Source organism: Dromiciops gliroides, chromosome 2 (genome assembly GCF_019393635.1).
Source record: "Dromiciops gliroides isolate mDroGli1 chromosome 2, mDroGli1.pri, whole genome shotgun sequence".
Lineage (NCBI taxonomy): Eukaryota > Metazoa > Chordata > Mammalia > Microbiotheria > Microbiotheriidae > Dromiciops > Dromiciops gliroides.
Genome location: NC_057862.1, coordinates 243,561,520 through 243,582,063, shown reverse-complemented (window position 1 = coordinate 243,582,063; position 20,544 = coordinate 243,561,520). Strand labels below are relative to the sequence as shown.

At 38.3% G+C, this 20,544-nt stretch overlaps 1 protein-coding gene across 5 annotated transcripts in view; it reads left to right on the top strand.

Moving 5' to 3' along the window:
• The window catches only part of TOGARAM1 (TOG array regulator of axonemal microtubules 1), a 90,176-nt gene that overhangs the window by 23,283 nt on the left and 46,349 nt on the right, over positions 1-20,544 (top strand). For all 5 annotated transcript variants that reach the window (XM_043981925.1, XM_043981923.1, XM_043981922.1 and 2 more), the window contains exons 2-3: positions 7,782-7,935; positions 19,716-19,850. In XM_043981925.1, coding sequence (XP_043837860.1) covers positions 7,782-7,935; positions 19,716-19,850 — 289 coding nt within the window. The remainder of the gene's footprint in view (positions 1-7,781; positions 7,936-19,715; positions 19,851-20,544) is intronic.

The following is a 20,544-nucleotide window of genomic DNA, read 5'->3' as shown; positions in this document are numbered from 1 at the left end:
ACATGGAGGGTTAGGAAGACAAATAGGAACTGTTGAATAATACTGTTAACCACACCATCCTACCACTGCTCCATAAATGAATTTGGATAGCATTTTTAAACTGGAAGGAACTTTTTAGATAATCTAGTGTAAAATACTTCCTGATGAGAAAACCAAGTCCCATACAGTGATTTGTGCAGTCACCCAGCCAGTTAGTGGTAGAGCTGGTGTTAAAACTCAGGTCTCACTATCCGTCTGACTTACATACCATGCTGCTTCCCTTAATGTTGTTGCTTAAATTTTTAAATGTGATCATTGTTTGAAATAATCTTAATTGGGATAACTGATGGTGCAAGGGGTGGATAACAAACACCCTAGTCTCCTTTATCCATATCCCTGGGTAATAACTACTGTCAGATGACTTAAGGGTACACTCAAAGTAATGTACAACTTAGATTGTTGCTTCTAAACTCCCTTCTTTTCTCCCTACCACCATAATTTTCATCTCTTGCAGAGAATGTTAGCCTCCCTTACCTTCCTTGCCTTCCCAGTCACTAGCAATGTGTAGTCAGAGTTGCAAGTACAGCTTATATATTTGGCTCCTGGGTTGTTGTTTTTTAGGGAGGCGATGGAAGGGAATGGCTGTTCTGAGACCTTGGAGTTGTTAGATATGGTCCTAGTTTAACCTCTGAAAATGAGATTTAATTGAGTTTATTAGTAAGTCTGAGTATCATTGATTGAAATATGAGTCCAATCTGTTTTCTGCCTAATGATGAAATATGACATTGACTCACCTTCAGTCTAAAGATATCTACTTTTATAAGCCATATTCCCACCAAATTGCACACTTCCTGCATATTACAGAGTATGACAATTTTAGAGTTGAAAAGAACTTAAGTTCAACTCATACACAAAAAGATTCCAGTATAAAATACCTAACAATGATCATTCAGCCTCTGCTTGAAGATCTCAGAGGAGGAGAATTCCACCACTGGCTGAACCAATGCACTTTTGGATAACTGTAATAAATTGTTAAGAAGCTTTTCTCCTGTCAAGCTTAAATTTTTTGTTTGTTTGTTTGTTGTTGGGGTTTTTTTGTTGTTTTTTTTTGCAGGGCAATGAGGGTTAAGTAACTTGCCCAGGGTCACACAGCTAGTAAGTGTCAAGCGTCTGAGGCTGGATTTGAACTCAGGTCCTCCCGAATCCAGGGCCAATGCTTTATCCACTGTGCCACCTAGCTGCCCCCTCATGATATACTTTTTTTTTTTTTTTGGTGGGACAATGGGGATTAAGTGACTTGCCCAGGGTCACACAGATGATATACTTTTGATGAAGCCATACTGGTTCTTTGTAATCACTGCTCTCCTTTCTGGGTGTTCACCAACCATCTCTTTAATAATGTGTTTTAGAATTTTTCCAGAAATAGAAATCAAACTCACTGGCTTATAGCTTGTAGACTCTACTTTCTTCTTTTTGAATATAAGGACATTTAGCCTTCTACAGTTATATAGGGCCTTTTACTATTCTCTTTGGTCTTTTAGAGATGGAGTGTCTCAGCAGTTACATCTGAAAGTTCTTTTAATACTCAAAGATGTAGTTCATCTAGGCCAGGTTGTCTGAATGCATCAGAGGTATTCTTTTAGGGGCAGCTAGGTGGCGCAGTGGTTAAAGCACCCGCCCTGGAGTCAGGAGTACCTGAGTTCAAATCCGGCCTCAGACACTTGACACTTACTAGCCGTGTGACCCTGGGCAAGTCACTTAACCCCAATTGTCTCATCCCTCCTCCCCCCAAAAAAGGGCACTCTTTTACATTTCCTTTCTCTTCTTGGGTATAATGTCGGTGTTAACCATTATTTTTTGTTCAATCATTTCCAGTGGAAAGGTCATTTTTTTTTTGACAGAGAAATCCAAATTATGCAACTCTGCTTTCTCTGTGTTGTCAGTGATCGTGGTCCGTGGGATTGGGCTTGTCAATGCTTTTATCTTCTTTGCCTCAGTATTGCTTTAAAAACAACCCTTTTGGGGGGCGGCCAGGTGGCACAGTGGATAAAGCACTGGCCCTGGATTCAGGAGGTCCTGATTTCAAATGTGGCCTCAGACATTTGATACATAATAGCTGTGTGACCCTGGGTAAGTCACTTAACCTTCATTGCCCTGTGCAAAAAAAAAAAAAAAAGGAATTTACAGAGAATGATTAGGGCTTAACCCAGTGAAAATAGGTTTATATCTCTGAGGTTGTAGGATTTGTATTGTATTTTTATCCTCTTCTTTGGAAGGAGAGGGCTAGCACAATCACCTTGCCTTTCTGTTTCAATTTTAGCCTTTAGAGAGGCAAGCCTTTTAAAGTGGGATCTTCCAAGGTAGGAAAAACACTAATGATTAAAGTGCTGAAGGGAATGGAAGTTTTTCACTAGAAATATTAGTATCTTACATGGATTGAAAAAATTATAATACATACAAATGTAAACATTGTTTCAGTCAATTTCCCAACATTTTACAGTTTATCCCAAAAGTCTTGGCACAATTTTAAGCCACTAAAACTTAAAACTCTACTAAGGCTTTTGGAACACTCTATATGCTTGGCAGGTAGGTTATGTTTTTGTTGAAATAGTGAAACTGGGGCAGCTAGGTGGCGCAGTAGATAGAGAACCAGCCCTGGAATCAGGAGTACCTGAGTTCAAATCCGGCCTCAGACACTTAACACTAGCTGTGTGACCCTGGGCAAGTCACTTAACCCCAATTGCCTCACTAAAAAAAAAAAAAAGAAATAGTGAAACTGACTTTGAAGTATATCATTTGGTTTAGAGTTTTAGCCATAGTCTGAGGCAAATAATTATCTGGAAGGCAGAATAAGTATACTTTAAATTATCCTGTGATTATTCAATGATTTTCTAATAATCCAAAATCAGAAATTACAATAATGATAATCATTAATTTTCCTCTCACACCCCAGCAACCTTTTTGGTCATGTGAACAGTTCCATAATACATAGTATAATTAGCTCAAAAAAATTAGATTGCAAGCTTCTTGAGAGCAGGGACTATTTCTGCCTTTCTTTATAACCCCAATGCTTGTTGACTTGTAACATGAGAGCAGATAAGGAATGAGTTGGGTGACTAGGAAGATACTTTAAGTCTCCAGAGAAGTGTTTAAAGAAATTATTTCTTTAAGTTATAGGAAGATGTTATACCTTCTTTCCTGTGCTGTGGGGGAACCAAGCAGCTCTGTAGGATTATCACTGATGTACAAATTTCAAGTACAGCAAGTAACTAGAAACAAATGAACCCAAAACAGAATCAAGAAAGATTAAAATCCCCACCCAGCATGGAAACCAATGTACTTAGTTTTAAACCCTTTTTCTAATCTCTTTTGTCAAATTATGGATATGTCCAGATTGGTTAGGGATGTGGGTAAAGCACTATATGTTATTATAATGTGCAGTTTACTCCAGCAATTACAGAGGTTATATTCCCACTATTTGAAAAGAATAATATTAATGTAAACTGAACTATAAATGCCTAAAATTCCATTTAGGCTGCTAAATAGCTGAAACTCAATGTTGTCACAGTTTACCATATATATGTCTCCTTAACATTTACTACACTGATGAGAAGGCTTTTGATTTCACTTTATGGATGTAGTTACAAGAGACAATTTGTATTTGGAGGATTATTTTCATGTTAATAGATTAAGTTCACATTGAATAGTAATTTCCAATAGGAGATGCAGGCATGATTAGCAGCTGTATAAAAGAGGTGGCCTTATAGCCAAGAAGACCTGAATTCTAGACACGCCTCTTGATACATTGGCTGTGTGACTGTGAACAGGTCATTTAAACCTTTCAATGTTGCTGGGCAACTTTTCTATGACTGTTGTTTGTTTGTTCACTCGTTTCAGTCATGTCCTATTCCTCATAACCCCATTTTGTTGGGGTTTTTTGATGGGGGGAGGTCTTGGCAAAGATACAGGGGTGGTTTGCTTTCTCCATATCATTTTACAGATAAGGAACTGAGACTAACAGAGTTAAGTGACTTGCTCAAGATCACACAGCTACTAAGCTTCTGAAGCCAAATTTGAATCTGTCTTTCTGATTTCAGGCCCAGCACTCTGTTCACTGTGCCATGTACATATTAGCCACAGAAAAGTCACAGACCTGCATTGGTAAAAGGCATTTCTTCCTGGGAGATATACACACCAGTGAAACGATGGGTCCAGCCTTTATCCCTGTCCTCCTCAATATATTTTCGTAGAATTTTATAATCTGTGTATTAGATTTCTATGATTTAGGTTTATACCTTAATCTATAGATTCCAAAACTTGAATTGTCAGGTTAGTGAACATAATCTAGTAGTTATGTAACTGAGCTTTGTTTTAAATAGTTCTAAAACCAAGTCTTATGGACATGGTTGGAATAAAACTTTATAATAGATTTAGAGTAAGAATTCAATTGAGTACAACCCAGTTAACACTTAGAACAGAAAGAATATCTACTGAACATCTATTGTATCTTTGTGAGGTTTGACTTATAGGGGCAATGACAGTGAATATCGCAGCAAAGTTCATGTTTTCTGTGAAGAAAAACACTCATAGATAACTTATTCAAGACACATTTTTGGGGGGGGGCAGGGCATTGGGGGTTAAGTGACTTGCCCAGGGTCACACAGCTAGTAAGTGTTAAGTGTCTGAGGCCGGATTTGAACTCAGGTACTCCTGAATCCAAGGCCGGTGTTTTACCCACTGCGCCACCTAGCTGCCCCTCAAGACACATATTTTTTATTGTGTGACAATTGGGGTTAAGTGACTTGCCCATGGTCACACAGCTAGTAAGTGTCAAGTGTCTGAGGCCAGATTTGAACTCAGGTCCTCCTGACTCCAGGGCCAGTGCTTTATCCACTGTGCCACCTAGCTGCCCCTCATAGATAACTTATTGTTATTTTTCTTTAGTTGTTTTTTTTTGTACTCAAATTGGACAAGAACAAAGCATAAACATCGCCATATAAAAGAGACAAAAACGCATTGTATATGAAGCCACAAAACTTTATTATACATAGTTTGCTGTTATAAATAAAAGGTATGTGTTGCAGGCTAGATGCACAGTGGATAGAGCACTGCCCTGGAATCAGGAGTACCTGAGTTCAAATCCGGCCTCAGACACTTAACACTTACTAGCTGTGTGACCCTGGGCAAGTCACTTAACCCCAATTGCCTCACTAAAAAAAAAATAATAATAATAAAATAAAAGGTATAAGGGGCAGCTAGGGAGCACAGTGGATAAAGCACCAGACCTGAATTCAGGTGGACCTGAATTCAAATCAGGCCTCAGACACTTGACACTTACTGGCTGTGTGACCTTGGCAAGTCAATTAACCCTCATTGCCCCCCCCCCCAAATAAATGAGAGGTATATATAATAAATTCAATAAGCTAGTTTCAAAGTGGTCCTGATTGTGCAGTGTTAACAACTTCAAAGACACCTCTATTCTTTTTCTTTCCACTGTTGTGCCTCTTATCCTCCCCTAATCTTCTCTCCTCATTAAAAAATACAAATCTTCCCTTGTAATACATACCATAGTCAATCAAAACAGAATCCACACATCTGAAAACATACATCTCATACTGCATCTCTAGTTTGTCAACCTCTCTGTCATGCTTCATCTGTGCCAGGGCATTTACCAGAGTTCTTAAATCCTTCAAAAGAAGCTCCCAAGAAGTAATAGTGATTAGAACCTTAGATTTCCCAAATGAACAATCCAAATGAAGTTTTACTTCCAGAAAAACTTTGCCATGAAATTTAGTATTCCAAACATTTGAATATTTTCCCATTATTTGCAAATCCATTTTGGGGAAAAAAAAGGTCATGTGTAATTATCAATGATAAAGTCCTGAATTTAGTGTTAGTATCTTTATTTTCAGTGAAATGACTTGGGAATTAGAAACTTTTTTCATTTTTTCATTTTCTAGCTCTTTTTTTCATTCAGTCAAATCAGAATGAGTACATTTAAATGACTGCTCAAAACGGGGCTCAAAGTTTTGAAACTTCTAACTGAAAAGTTCTTGCTATTAATAAAAGTGACATGAACTTAATTAAGGGCTATTTGCCATTCTTAGTAAATAAGTATCAGCATTATTCTCATTAAAATATTAATAATAGAAAGAGCAGGGGGCAGCTAGATGGCACAGTGAATAAAGTACCAGCCCTAGATTCAGGAGGACCTGAGTTCAAATCCGACCTCAGACCCTTGACACTTTCCAGCTGTGTGACCCTGGGCAAGTCATTTAACCCTCATTGCCCCACCAAAAAATAAAAAAATAAAAATAATAGCAAGAGCAAAAAGGTTTTTTGGGTTTTTTTACCATTGATAAATAAAATAAACTATTTTGAAATTTATTTCATTCTTAAAATTTTTATTTTATGTATGCTTTGTATTGCACATAATATTAGTATGGAGTATATGTATAGAGTTTATAAGTAGCATATATTGGGCCTGCCTCCTCTTTAGGAATACATGATCACAGAATTTTGGAGATCACCGATGTATAGTTATAGTTTTTATTAAAGTTTTATCACATTTTTCTGAGATGTGTTCTCTTATACTTAGTTTGGTATGAAAACTGTAATTTCATCACTTTTTTTTTTTTTTTTACTTTATCCAGCCCCATCATGTGAGCAAAGAAATGGGAAGACTTAGAGCCAGAAACATTATGTTTGGGTAGAATGGTCAAGGCAATAAGAAACATTGGCCTTTAGATCACAGATAGAAAAGATATTTCCAGAGTACCACATTGTATATGCACTTATTGTTGTGTATTTTTTTAAATAATTTTAAATTTTAAAAAAGCTTTGCCTCATTATAAGTGAAGCATCTTGTTATAATTGAAAGATCCCTAGACTTAAGACTCGGACCTGGGTTAGAGTCAATAAACATTTGTTAAACACTTACTATGTACGAGCTGGCAATTAGATGGTGCAGTGGATAAATGTGCTTTGGAGTCAGGAAGACTTCCTGAGTTCAAATCTGGCTTCAGATACTAGATCTTTGTGACCTTGTTCAAGTCACTTAACACTTTGCTTCAGTTTCCTCATCTGTAAAAATTAGTTGGAGAAGACAAACCACTCCAGTATCCGTGCCAAGGAAACTTCAATGGGTTACAGAAACTCAGACATGAATGAGCATTACCAGGCACAGTGTTATGCCCATAATGAATAAAGAAAGGCATAAGACAATCCCGCCCTCTAAGAGTTTTACTGTCTAAAGCAGGAATTCTGTACATAACAAGAAGCTGAAAAGTGTTGGAGAGTTACTAGCACCAGCATGATGAGGTCCTATGGCTGGGGTGTGAAAATGACCTTACATTGCATCTCTCAGATTGAGGAGTTTCTGAATGGGACATGATGAGGTGAATTCTCCAGGTAACTGTCTCAAACTAAGGGTCTAGGAAGAGCTCCCAGACATCCACTCCTCACCCACTTCAACCAGAGGGAGATACCTCCAGGGCAAGGGCTCTGAGTGTTTCATTTCAAGTTGATTTTCATCTTGGGTGGAGATCACGAACTCCAGGAAAGCAGCCAGATGAACAGTGATGGAAGTTTAAATCCTACCGGCTACAATTCATAGCTGTCTGACCTTGACAAATGACTTATCTAACTCCCAGGGTAGTTGTCAGATCAGCGGAGATAATACATCTAGTATTTATTTAACTTGAAATGCTCTAGACAAATGCTAGCTGTCATGTACCATGTGTTATGTTGTATAAATTAAGCTAACACTATCTTTACCTAATTTATTCTTCTGTTTCTTATAGTTATCTGCATATGATTTCATCCCAGCTCCAAAATTAAGGCCCTCTCAAGGAATGCCAGTCAGTGATGATTTATGTTTTAGCAGAAAAAGAGTGTCAAGGAATTTATTTCAGAATAGCTTGGATTTTAACCCAGAACCACCTCCTATATATGCTGGTAAGTAACAATTACAAGTAGAAAACATGTTTAAATAAGTGAAATACTTTTTTATACTCTGAAATTGATAAATTCAATAAGCATTTATTTACATAACCTAAATGTAAAAGGTGATATCAGAAAAAAATAGAAGAAAACATGTTATCTTTTATAACTGAGATAGGAGGAAATTAAATGAAATTAAAAAATCATAAAGACAAAGGAAGTAATTTTCATTGCCAAATATTTTTTTCCTTAAAGTTAGTGCAACTAAAATTAAAAGATGCTATTGACTAGGGGCAGCTAGGTGGCGCAGTGGATAGAGCACCGGCCCTGGAGTCAGGAGTACCTGAGTTCAAATCCGGCCTTAAACACTTAACACTTACTAGCTGTGTGACCCTGGGCAAGTCACTTAACCCCCAATTGCCTCACTTTAAAAAAAAAAAAAAGATGCTATTGACTAGAGGAGAAAAATCTTTTCATCCATTAACCTCTGATAAAAGCCCAAAATCAACACAAGAAGTAGACACAAAAATATAAGACGAAGAGTCATTCTCTAGCAGATAAAAATATATTAGGAAAGTCACAAAACTGTTGATATCCTTTGATGCAATGATCCTTATTGTGGGAATATACCCCAAAGAAATGAAAGATGGAAAGAAAGTCCTTATAAATACCACAGTATTCATAACAGTAGTTCTTGTAGCAGATATCTTGAAACAGTGTGTTTCATCAGTTGTGGATGACTTAACAAACTATGGCATATGAATTTTACACTGGGAAATGAATGTTTAATCCAGTTCAAAAAGTATTATGTACTTATTAAGTAATAAGTATTTTGAGCATAAAGAGATAAATGATACATAGTTCTTGCCTTCAGGAAAGGCCAGTCAGGTTTAGTGATTAGACGATACTTGGTAATCTTTACAGAAAGTATTTTTAAATAAGAAGTAAAATTGGAAGCCATATTGGAATATATAGAGAAGTAGAGAGGAAATGGAGGGAATGGCTATAGACAGATTTTTCTAGAGTTTGGTTGTGAAAGTGGGGAGATACACTGGATGACAGCTTGAGTGGATGGTAGGGGTCAAGTGAAGATTTGTGTCAAAAGAGGCAGGAAGGAATGGGATCCAGACTACTAGTAAAGAGATGGAAGAGAGAATGGGGAATAATGTCAAAGGGTTTTGATTTGTAGAATTGAGAAGCAAAGGAAGTTGATAATTGATAGATTCTATTTTCCCCAAGAAATTATGAGGCATGGTCCTCTGCTGAGAGGAGAGGCTTTATAAAAGAGAAAATTCAGAACAGTTACTATGGGGAATATGATGATGATAGATTAGTTAAGGTAAAATAAAAGGATTATTGTACAATAGTGAGGGTCCAGTTGATACCATAAACAGATTTGTGACCAATCCTATCTGCATAGTTGTGTGGTTTCCATCAGGACTGGAGTTTGGCAGGTTATAGACAATAATAGGATAAGGGGTCAAGAGATTTGAGAGTGAAGAACACTGTATATTTAAACTGGTTAAATATTAAAAAATCAAGTTGTTTGGGGAGGGGGGAGGGGAGGGAGGGATAGAATTTGGAACTCAAAAAATCAAGATGTATCTTTGCTACTTACTATGTGACTTTGGAAAGTCAGCTTAACCTCACCATGTCTTTTTTATTTTTATTTTTTGTGGGGCAATTGGGGTTAAGTGATTTCCCAGGGTCACACAGCTAGTAAGTGTTAAGTGTCTGAGGCTGGATTTGAACTCAGGTCCTCCTGAATCCAGGGCTGGTGCTCTATCCACTGCACCACCTAGCTGCCCCTCACCATGGTCTTTTTAAATTTAAAATGAAGGGGGACAGCTATAATTTAATAGATAAGTGCCCACTTAAATCCAAATGGTACCATAGCACTTGGGATCATAGATAAAACCTTGGATATCCCCTTATTCACCAACCTTAAATAGATACATCCCAATCCTTTGATTTACTTACTCCTCAACCAGTTACAATGCTCAAAGATCCCAGAGCATGTTCTTATATAGATTGGGAAGTGGAGGTAATCTTGTTCCCTACTAATATTAATGCTGCTATATCACCACCCCAATGTGGATGCAAAATCTGAAAACCATAAGACCCCTTTCCATCTCCAGCCCTCCTTGGCACTTGAACAGTTGCACAGAATATTCTTTAATAAATGTCATTTGGATACATGAAAAAATAAAAATAAAACGAAGGGGTTGACTTCGGATTGCTAAAAATGGTCATTTTGAGAGGGAGTCTGGGAAAACAGACATACTAATGGACTGTTCATAGAGTTGTGAATTGCGTGAGAAAATGATTACCAGGGGCCCCCTGCTGAGAGAGCCTGGATGACCTTGATTTAAAGTCAGCCCTTCATCAGGAAGTTACCTCAGACAAGCCCTGTTCCCGCCAGAGGATCTGAACTCTGACCTCAGCACATTCTACTCATGGACTGCCTTCAAGTCATGTCAATTAATGGACTTGAATGCTACCAGCCAATAAGCTTGGAGTGGTGTGGAGGGACTGCCTGTCTTCTGGACCGGCAGGGAGCTTCTGACCTAACAGGGACAGGAACTTCCTCTTTGTGGCCTGGGATTCGTGGATGAAGGCAGCTCTTTCTTCTCTCCCTCCCGTAGATCATAGTTAGACTTTCCTATCTTTGTGAATTCCACATGTTCTCTCTTTACTCTTTAATAAATGCTTAATGCCCAAAGACTGGTGCTAAAGCTTAGCTAGCTTTCCCTACACATGGGACAGAAATAGGCTTCCACACATTTAGTTTTACTCGTCACAGTTGGTCCAACCATTCCATAAAACAGTTTGAAACCAGGGTGCCCAAAATGTCACTGAATTGTGGCTTTGACCCAGTGATACCACTTAAACCTGTTTCCCCCAAAAGATTAAAGATAAAGGACCTATATGTACAAAAATATTTGTAGTTGCTCTTTTTCTTTGAATTGGAAACTAAGAATGTGCCCATAAATTGGGGGATGACTGGACACATTATGACCATAATGTATTATTGATGCACTATAAAATTATTAAAAGTGACAATTTCAGGGAAACCTGGGAAGACTTGTGCACTTATGTAGAGTGAAACGAACAGAACTGGGAGAACAATTTATGCAATAACAATATCATAAAGAAAAACAGACAAAGACTCAAAAACTCTGATTAATGGAATGACCACACATTTCCAGGGAACTAGTGATGGAATGTGCTCTCCACCTTCTGACAGATAGGACTACAAGTGCAGAAGACAACATACATACAATTTAGTGTAAACAATGTAGAAAGTGTTTTGTTTTTCTCTTTGTTCTTTATTCGCATTCCCACCTCCATACCCCTTTGCTAGTGCCTTGCTTCTCATTTATACTGTATATAGTTTATTTTGTTGCGTATGCAGTGGCCATACCACAGTAAACCATTTCAGCAGATGGATTAAACCAGGTTAAGGGTAATTAAGGGGTCTCAAACCCATTGGTGAGTTAGGGTATGGTTACCCCAAGCATGGGAAGACTTCCCCAGTAGAATGGGTAGATGGGAACAGTTTGTTCCAGTGGCCATGAAGATGGCTGAAGCAGATGCTATGGAGCACTTTAAGCATGATTAGACATCAAAGATGCAAAAGTCATCTACTACCTCATGAGTCGCCACCAGTTGTCTTGACTTTTGTCTTGCCACTGGATTCTGATGACTCTGGAAGAGAGAGTGAGGCTGAGAACTTCATGCAGTCTTGCCCCATTTAAATCCAATTTATGCAAGAATCGAAAGACATCACCTATGCCATTTTATCATTTTTACCTACCTCAAAGTCCTGTGGTGACAAGCAAGTGACAAAGCAGCAAGTACAGATACACTGGGAGTAGTCACAACTCTGCACACAGTATAATTCAGCAGCCCTTGTGTGTCTCAGCAGCTTTTTTTGAAGGAATACCCTGCTCATCTCCTGGCATGTGAAAGGGATTAGAAAAGGTACCCTAAAAACTGTCTGTTTCACCCAACCCTGGCCTGCTTATTGCAACAGGCAGACATCCCACTCTGCAACTGAAACAAAAAATGTACAGAAACATTTGCAAATATGATTCCAGTTACTATCAGGACATGGAATGTACACATTCTTATGAGCAACACCTAATCCAGTAGACTTGATTTTTTTTTTAAGTGGGGCAGTTGGGGTTAAGTGACTTGCCCAAGGTCACACAGCTAGTAAGTGTTAAGTGTCTGAGGCTGGATTTGAACTCAGGTACTCCTGACTCCAGGGTTGGTGCTTTATCCACTGTGCCACCTAGCTGCCCCAGCAGCTGTTGTTTGAAGAGGACTCAGCAGGTGTTGTATCCAATAGCAGCCTTGTGTGAAATAATACTGGCAAATGAAGGCTGGCTCACCAAAGGCAGAACTATTTATACATATTTTCTGCAGTGATGGGGAGCGTTGCAATACTGACATAGGCTTTGCAATGAAGACTAATCTAGTCAACAAGTCTGCATTCTGTATCCTTGTCAAAGGGAGTGAATGGCAGGCTTATGACAGTGTGGTTGCCACTTGCAGGAAAGCAGCACACAAGCATCATCAGTGCCTATGCTCCTACCATGACCTGATGAGGTCAAAGACAAATTGTATGAAGACCTGGAGACTCTCATCATCCATGTGCCCAGAGTGGACAAGCTTATACTTCTGTGTGACTTTAATGCCAGGGTAGGCACAGATGACCAGACATGACAGGTAGGCCTTGGGAGGAATGGAGCTGGAAACAGCAACAGTCATTTACTGCTGAAGACTTGTGCATCCCATGACCTCATCACCAACACTGTCTTCTGTATACCTACATGCAATAAAACTTCATGGATGCACCAGAAGCAAATGTTGGCATTTAATAGACTATGCCATTGTAAGAAAAAGAGACAGGATGTGAAAGTGATGAAGGCAGTGTGTGGTGCAGAGTGCTGTAGTGATCATAGATGTAGCCTCTCCAAGCTTAATATTTGCATTCAACAAAAGCAGCAACTCCAAAGCAAGATAACTACTAAAAGACTTAATATCAGCAGATTAGAGTGCTTCTCTGAGTGTGAACAGTTCCTTGCTAACTTGGAGGAAAAGCTGAGCCAACACATGGTTGGCATCAGTGGAGCAGAAGAGGAATAGGCAGCTTTCAGAAATTTGGTACAGCACCACATTAATTCATTTAGGCCAGAACACTCAAAAACATAAAGATTGGGCTGACAAAAATGATGGGAAAATTCTGAAGCTGCTAAACTCCACAGGTTTACCAGCAGGATAATTCATCTGTCTCTAAGATGGCCATGTTTAGCTTCATCAACAATAAACCGCTGGAAGAGCTTAGAGAGATGCAGGATTTGGGGCTCAGTAAGAAAGCAGATGAATTCAATTTTATGGTGATAGTAACAATCCAAAGTCCTTTGATGATGCCCTAAAGGCTATTTAGGGGCAAAGACTAATGGTGGACCTCATCTACTCAGTGCTGATGAAGTCACATTGTTTAGTGATAAGGACGTGATCCCAGAAAGATGGGCTGAACACTTCCATAATGTTTTGAACAGATCATCATCAGTCAATGCTGAAGATACTCACTGTATACCTCAGATTGAAGTCAATCTATAGCCAAACTTCCAAATGAAAAGAATAGGCTTTGAATGCTATTAGGCTCCTCTCCTGTGGCAAAGCACCTGGTGCTGATTCTATCCCAGCTTAGATTTACAAGAAAGAGGGTCCACTGCTCATATAAAAACTGACTAAAATTTTTCAGATTATATGTCAAGAGGAGGTTATCCCCCTGGGGCAGCTAGGTGGCACAGTGGATAAAGCACCAGCCCTGGGTTTAGGAGGACCTGAGTTCAAATCCAGTCTCAGACACTTGACACTTACTAGCTGTGTAACCCTGGCAAGTCACTTAACCTTCACTGCCCCACCAAAAGAGAGAGATGGACAATGGAGGCATCCTTGAACTCCTCAGGGATAACCTCCTCTCTCTCTCTCTCTCTTTTTTTTTTTTTTTGTGGGGCAGTGAGGCTTAAGTGATTTGCCATGGGTTACACAGCTAGTAAACATCAAGTGTCTGAGGCCGGATTTGAACTCAGGTCCTCCTGAATCCAGGGCCCAATGCTTATCCACTGCACCACCTAGCTGCCCCATTGTCCCATCTCTATAAAGGTAAAGGAAATAGATTGTCCTGTGACAATCACAGTGCAGGGTTCTCTGTTAATCATTGCTAGCAAGATTCTTGCCAGAATCCTCTTTAGTAGGCTAATCTTTCACCTAAAAGAAAGTCATCTACCCAAGAGCTGGTATGGCTTCAGAAAGGGCAGAGGAATGGTCATTATGGTGTTTGTTGCTGACAGTAGCTCCAGGAGAAATGTCAGGAGCAGAATAGAAGTCTGTATACAACATTGACCTGACCAAGGCATTTGATACTGTCAGTTGTGAAGGCTTGTGGAAAATTATGGCAAAATTTGGTTGCCCAGAGAAGTTCAGCCTTATTGTATGTCAGTTTCATGATAGCATGCTTAGTGAGACAATGTTCTTATACTTTCCCAGTCACCAACTAGAGGAAAGGAAGGTTGTGTGTGTACTCCCATGCTTTTTAGCATGATGTTTTTTTTTTACCAGTGTTGTCATATGCTTTCATTGAAGATGAAAATGGCATCAAGGTCAGCTCCTGCACTGACAGTAAATTATTTAACTTGAAAACGCTACAAGCCAAGACTAAAGGGAGAGTTAGTTTGTAGCTTTCTATTTGCAGATGATTGTGCACTCAGTGTGGCCTCTGGAGCTGAGATGCAACAAAGTATATATCAATTCTCTAATTCTTGTGCTCATTTTGGTCTAACAATTAACACCAAGAAAACATGGGTTTTCATCAGCCAGAACTACACAAGCCATATGTGGAACCAACCATCAGTTATAGCAAATGGAGGAGATAACTTCGCTTACTTACCGTAGCAGCATGCTTTCCATGGATACCCACATAGATGTAGAGGCTGATGTACCCATTACCAAAGCTAGGTCAGCGTTTGGGAGCCTCTGAAGGAAAGTGTGGGGAAAAAGATATTAGACTGTCTGTCAAACTGAAGGTCTCCAGAGCTGTTGTGGTGATATCATTTTGTTGATGCCTGTGAAATCTGGATAATCTACTGGCACCATGCCAGGAAACTGAATCGATTCCATTTGAATCATCTTAGGAAATTCTTAAGATCACCTGGCAAGATAAGGTACCTGACACTGAAGTATTGTAAAGGGCTAAAATTCTAGCTATGCTACCCAAAATCTAATGAGTGGTCACCAGTAAATTATAAGCATTAGCAAGAGTATTTAAGTGTTTAAGTATTTATTAAAGAGCATTAGGATCAGAGAGAAAGGTAAAAATCTAACTATTTCTAAGAGACCCCATCTTCCGACCCACCATGGCGAGGTCAGGAACCAAAAGAGACAGAACCCCTTCGCCAGCATAGACAGTACCCACGAGCAAACGTCACTTCTTGATGCCAAGGACCTTGACCGCATGGCTTGCCCTCAGAGGCCTTCTCCTCATGGCGGAGCTTTTCTATGGTAAGTCTTCAGCAGGTGGCATTATTCGAATCGTTACAGTACTTTATCAAGCTGAACTGCCAAAGCATTCAAATTCTACTTCAGAGAGTACAATTCCAATGGGCTGCCTGAATTGTTTGAATGTCAGACATACATTTGTCTAAAAAACTATTTTATAGAAAACTCAACACAAGGCAAGCATTCACATGAATATCAGAAGAAGAAATATAAGCACACTCTCAAGGTCTCCCTGAAGAACTTTGGAATCAGTTGTGTGACATGGAAGACCTTGCATAGGACCACCTAGCATGGCGTGCCTGTATCAAAGAAGGTGCTATTCCTTGTGAACAAAGCAGAATTGTAATAGTTCAAAAGAAATATGAGATGTACAAATTTAGACATCCCCACTCCAAATGTTCATGTGGATTATTTGTGCCAGAGCTGTGGTAGAGCCTTGTGAGCTTGTATTGGTCTGATCAGATACATTGTACCTTGACCCCAACATAGTGTTGTCATTTTGGTCCTTTTCAAGAATGAAAGACAACACCTGTGTCTTATGTGTTGATAGCTTTTTGCATTTTACTTCCCTGTTAAAATGTGAGTTCTTTGAGGTCAGGAATCTTGTTTTTCCTTTTCTTTTGCATCCACAACACTTAGCACATTTAGCATGTTGCCTGGAATATAGTAGGTGCTTAATAAATTTCATTTTGATGGGAGGGGGTGGGAGAGTCAGAGATTAGACATAAAATAGTACACACATACCCCCAAAAAAGGGGGGGAGTCTTTGGACATTTTTTAAATACATAGAAGAAAATTCTAAAAGAATCATAGACAAGCAAATAGGACAGTTTTGAAAATTACATGTTAAGCTTATATATTTTAAAAGAAAAGCTGTATTTTCTTTTCTTTTGGGGGCGGCAGGCAGGGCAATGAGGGTTAAGTGACTTGCCCAGGGTTACACAGCTAGTAAGTGTCAAGTGTCTGAGGCTGGATTTGAACTCAGATCCTCCTGAATCCAGGTCCGGTGGTTTATCCACTGTGCCACTTAGCTGCCCCTAAGCTGTATTTTCATAATACACAGTGACAGTTTCATGTACAGTTATCTTTTTCCGTTCTCTCTATCTTACTTGAAGTTAGGAAGGGCTGAATTTAAATTCTTTCTCAGACACTTATTAGCCATGTGACTTGGCAAATCACTTAATCACTCTCAGGTTAAGATTTTTCATTTTTAAAATGGGAATAATAATAGCACCTACTAAACTCGGTTGTTGTGAATATCAAATGAGATAGTACATGTAAAGTGTTTTGTAAACTATAATAGTAAAGTATTATTATTATTAAAAAGAAGACTTAGCTACCTGACTTATTCAAATAAGTTAAAGCTAAGAAAACTGGAGGTAGACAAGAGAACAAATGTTGGTACCAGTTGAACATTTTCCAAAAACATGTTTTGATCTAAATCCATGAGAAGTACCCTACAAGTCTAGAATTTGCCTTAGGTAGCATACACTTAATCTCCTTGCCTGGCAGACAAATAAGACAAAAGGAAAACACCAGTTTAGAATGTAAAATTATTTGAAATCTTAGCAGAGGAGGGTGGTGATAGCCTATGGCAAAATGTTTTGCCACATGACAAAAAATAGTACAGGGAAAAACAAATTTATATAAAGTCATCCCAAATGCTTTTACAGGTGAAATGGAAAGGACAACAAATGAACAAAACAGTGAAGATTTCACAAGTTACTTTTAACAGGCTCTTTCCTCCATCACTGTTAGTGGAATCATCACATTGTTTGAAGCTGAGTGTGGAAGTTAAAATGCCCTTAACAGAAACAAAATTATTGGGAAAGCAGTGGGACTAGACCAGAGATTCACGCAAGAAGTCAGTTTTGCAAGTGAAACAATTGTGAATTCATTGATGGATCAGTTCTTAAGATATCTGAATTTATATACACATTCAGAGTATACTTGATGAAGGTACAAGAAGAAAACAAGAAAGGAATAATGCAAATGATAATCTGCAACAAATCAAAATTGGCTGCAAGATATAAACAACACAAAATTCCAATGTGATTATTGTCTGTTGACTATTTTAAAAAACGCTTTTGAATAGGGAGAATAAAATGCTCTAAGATGCTCTGACAATAAGATATTTCCCATGCTTATGCTAAAGTCAGATAACTTTGCTCATACTTCTTCCCTTATCGTGGAAGATGTCTGTGGTAGAGTCCAAATGGTCATTATGTACAGTATTCCACATCTGTGCTCTCCTACCTGTACAAACCTGAGTGCTGCTTGGAGAAGTTCCTTAAAAGCAGAAACTCAGTTTTATCTTTAATCCCAACTCCTAGTACAATGTCTGACACATAGTAGGTAGGCACTTAATAAATAAATGCCTGTTAGTTGGCTGATAAGCTGAAAGCATTCTAAAGAGGCTTCTGTTCAAGGATGACATGTTGATAGCATCAAGTCCTGGAATATTGCAAAGTCTCCTAAATTAGATTCATAATCTTGCAAAAGAGTTTAACCTGACTGTACACTTAGGAAAAACCAAGCAGATGAAGTATAGCTATTGTCCAGATTGTTTGCCCCAGATTATTTTGTGACTTGGAAATAAAAATATAGCAGTCATGTAGGGGAAAGTAAGGGATTAAGAAATGAGAATACAGATCATTTCAAAGAGACATGGAAAGACTTCTGTGAAGTGATGTAGAATGCAGTGATTAGAACCAGAAGAGCAGTTTATACTACAACATCAATATTATGAAAAACAAACAGTTGTGAAGACTTTTATATGAACAGTAAAATGAACAGCACCAGGAGAACAATTATACAATAACACTGTATACTGTATATCACAACAACTTTGCAAAGATAATTTTGTAAGCTATAAAAACTGTCATCAATACGGTGACTTTTTTTAATTCCAGTGACTGAGGATGAAACATAGATTTAGGGTGCAGAACAAGACATGCATGCATAAATGAAAAAAATTTATTTTGCTTGACTATGCGTGTCATTAAAAGGAATTTGTTTTTCTTTCCTAGTTTTTCTTGCTTTTGTGCATACCCATAAGGAATTTGTCCCCCATTTCCTAAGCAGGCTGACAGCCTTTAATATATTCCCACCATGATAACACTTCTTTTTCTCTCCTCAATGTGCCCTACTATTGGGTTCTTATTCCAGTTAATGTTTTTCCCCAAAGGATGACCTTTGGCTGTACATAACCTGTTCCCCTTTAATTTCTTCCTTTTGAACAAATTTTACCTGCCTGTTGTCATATTCTATTGTGATAAATTTCCACTAAAGCTCAGTGGTGTCTATGAAAACATTTACTTCCTTGCATTATACTTCATGTTGATATTATTATGCTTCATGTTGATAATTATTCATTTTATGGTATAGGCTATGAACATTTTTCTTATTTTCTATGGTTATCAAATGCCTTTTGTTGTTCTTCTGTCATACCAGTTGTTCTCCTTGGTATCTGATTTAGCATACTAATGTTTATAAGAAAGAGAAGCTGAGAAAAGGCTCCAGTGACCTAGGTAAGAGATGAAAGATAGACTGTTTTTTTTTTTCCTTCTTGTTTGAGGTTTTTCCTTTGTGCTCTGATTCTTCTTTCACAAGATGACTAATGTAGAAATATGTTTGATGTGATTGTACATATACAGCCTATATCAGACTGCTTTCCGTCTTGGGGAGGAGGGACAGAAGGGGGGGGGGAGAAAAATTCGGAACTAAAAATCCATTGAAAACAAATGTTGAAAACTATTCTTATATGTAATATGTAACTTGAAAATAATAAAATAAAATTTTAAAATAAATAGATAAAGAAATTTAAAAGATAAAAATCTCATGGGTTAACTGTGGACTGTGAATAGTCAGAACTGGTTTAATCACTCTTTGGGGACACTGCTTAGTGAGTGGTAGTTGGGAGAACCAGGAAAAGCTGCATGGACCTAATCTATCTGTGTGTGTGTGCGCGCACGCGCGCACATGTGCGCGAATGGGCATGCATGTCCTTATAGTCTGCCTCGTGAATGGGTGCTTCCTCTGTCAAACCCTTTTTCCAAATGCCTTGTCCCTTTATCATCAGCTTTAAAGAGTTACCCACTTGTATGCCCAGCTGTATATTTGACCTCATATGCTAACTATGCATTTGGGAAACAAAGTATCTTATTGAAACAGAACTCAGTTTTATTTATATGGATTTGTGTGTTTTTTCTCTTCTCCAAAAGGTACTGCTGGATCTCATCAAACAAACATTTCAGGGAAATGTGGACAACTAGGTTTTTCACAAATGAGTGGAAAAAGTGGCAGTGTAGATTCTGATTTGCAGTTTTTAGGCACAAATAACAGTCGTCAAGATAAAGGTATAAATACTAATTTGTTTTGTAGTCTGTACTATTTAGAAATATATTAAAGGAGTGCTTATATGTTATATATTATATATATATATATAAAAGGAGTGTTACATGTCTCCTCAGGATTATCATATAAATAAAAGAAGCTTGTTGTATCAACAGAACCCTGAATTACTTTTAGTAATGTGTTCACATGTTTTCATACTTAGATCTATATGATACTTTTCTTATGAGCCCTGATTTTAAATATGATGTTGATCTCTGTTGTGAAACACGCTATTTTAAATAATATTTTATCAAAACTGTGCTAGAAAAGTGTTATAATAATAATTTACCCAGATAGTCTAACTTTTTGGGTTGGTGAGAGTATTCCAACCCAGAAGACAGGCCCATCCCTCAATAAGCACCTGTTTCCAATGTTAATTTAAATAGAATGTGAGGTATAGCTCAGGTATGGTGGCATATACCTGTAATACCTGCTGCTAAATGCCTGAGACTAAAGGTGGTAGATTGCTTGAACTGTGGCCCAAATATCTGAGCTGTAATAGGCCTAGAGCTTATTCAGTGCCTGCACTGAGTCCTACAGTAATATGATGAGCCCCCAGGAGCAGGGAGGCCTTTGGAGGGATGAACCGATCTAGGTTGTAAGCAGAACAGGTAAAAGTTTCTGTATCAGTCAGTAATTGTATCAGGCCTTTGACTG